The sequence below is a fragment of the Eimeria mitis genome, genomic scaffold, assembly GCF_000499745.2.
Source record: "Eimeria mitis Houghton genomic scaffold, Emh_scaff1299, whole genome shotgun sequence".
Classification (NCBI taxonomy): Eukaryota; Apicomplexa; class Conoidasida; order Eucoccidiorida; family Eimeriidae; genus Eimeria; species Eimeria mitis.
Window position 1 is genome coordinate 11,610 of NW_013568656.1, and position 606 is coordinate 12,215.

Genomic DNA, 606 nt, shown 5'->3' on the forward strand with positions numbered 1-606 from the left:
CAGCAACAGCAGCAGCAGCTAGGTGCTGCTGCAAGGCCTCAGTTGCTGCAGCCCCGCATGCAGCACGAATATCTAAACACAAGACACACAAGCGTCGGTGCTGCGGCAGCAGGTTGACAGCAGCAGGCAGCAGCACGGGGTCTTCGAGAGCTCTCCACTTTGCTGCTGTTGCTGCTGCTGCTGCTGCATGCTGCTGCTGCTGCTGCTGTTGCTGCTGCTGCATTCGCTGCTGCTGCTGCTGTTTACTCCACCGCAGCAGCCGCCGCTGCTGCTGCTGCTGCGAGCGCTGCGACAGCAGCCTGAAGTTTGGTTTGGGGTTTGGTTGCTGCCGGCAGAGCTGCAGCAGCAGCGGCAGCTGCTGCTGCTGCCCCCTCGCCCAGCCAGCAGCAGCAGGACCCTGCTGAGGAGGCAGCGGTACCACAACTGGCTCTGGGAGAGAAACACCATCGTCTGCTTCTGCTTCTGCTGCTGCTGCTGCTGTTGCTGCCGCTGCTGCTGCTGCTGCTGCACTAAAGGCTGACGGCGCGAGCGGGCCGTCTGCAAGCCCAAGACAAGGGTAGGATGCTTCAGCTGCTGCTGCTGCTGCTGCTGCTGCTGCTGCTGCTG

General features: G+C 62.7%; 1 protein-coding gene across 1 annotated transcript in view; it reads right to left on the reverse strand.

Annotated features, from left to right (window-relative positions):
- EMH_0034100 (uncharacterized protein) overlaps positions 1–447 on the reverse strand; it is a gene marked incomplete at both ends in the record, with an annotated part of 3,128 nt that extends 2,681 nt beyond the window's left edge. The window contains 2 exon segments of the mRNA XM_013494820.1: positions 1–299; positions 419–447. Coding sequence (XP_013350274.1) covers positions 1–299; positions 419–447 — 328 coding nt within the window.
- Between the last annotated feature and the right edge of the window lie 159 nt (positions 448–606).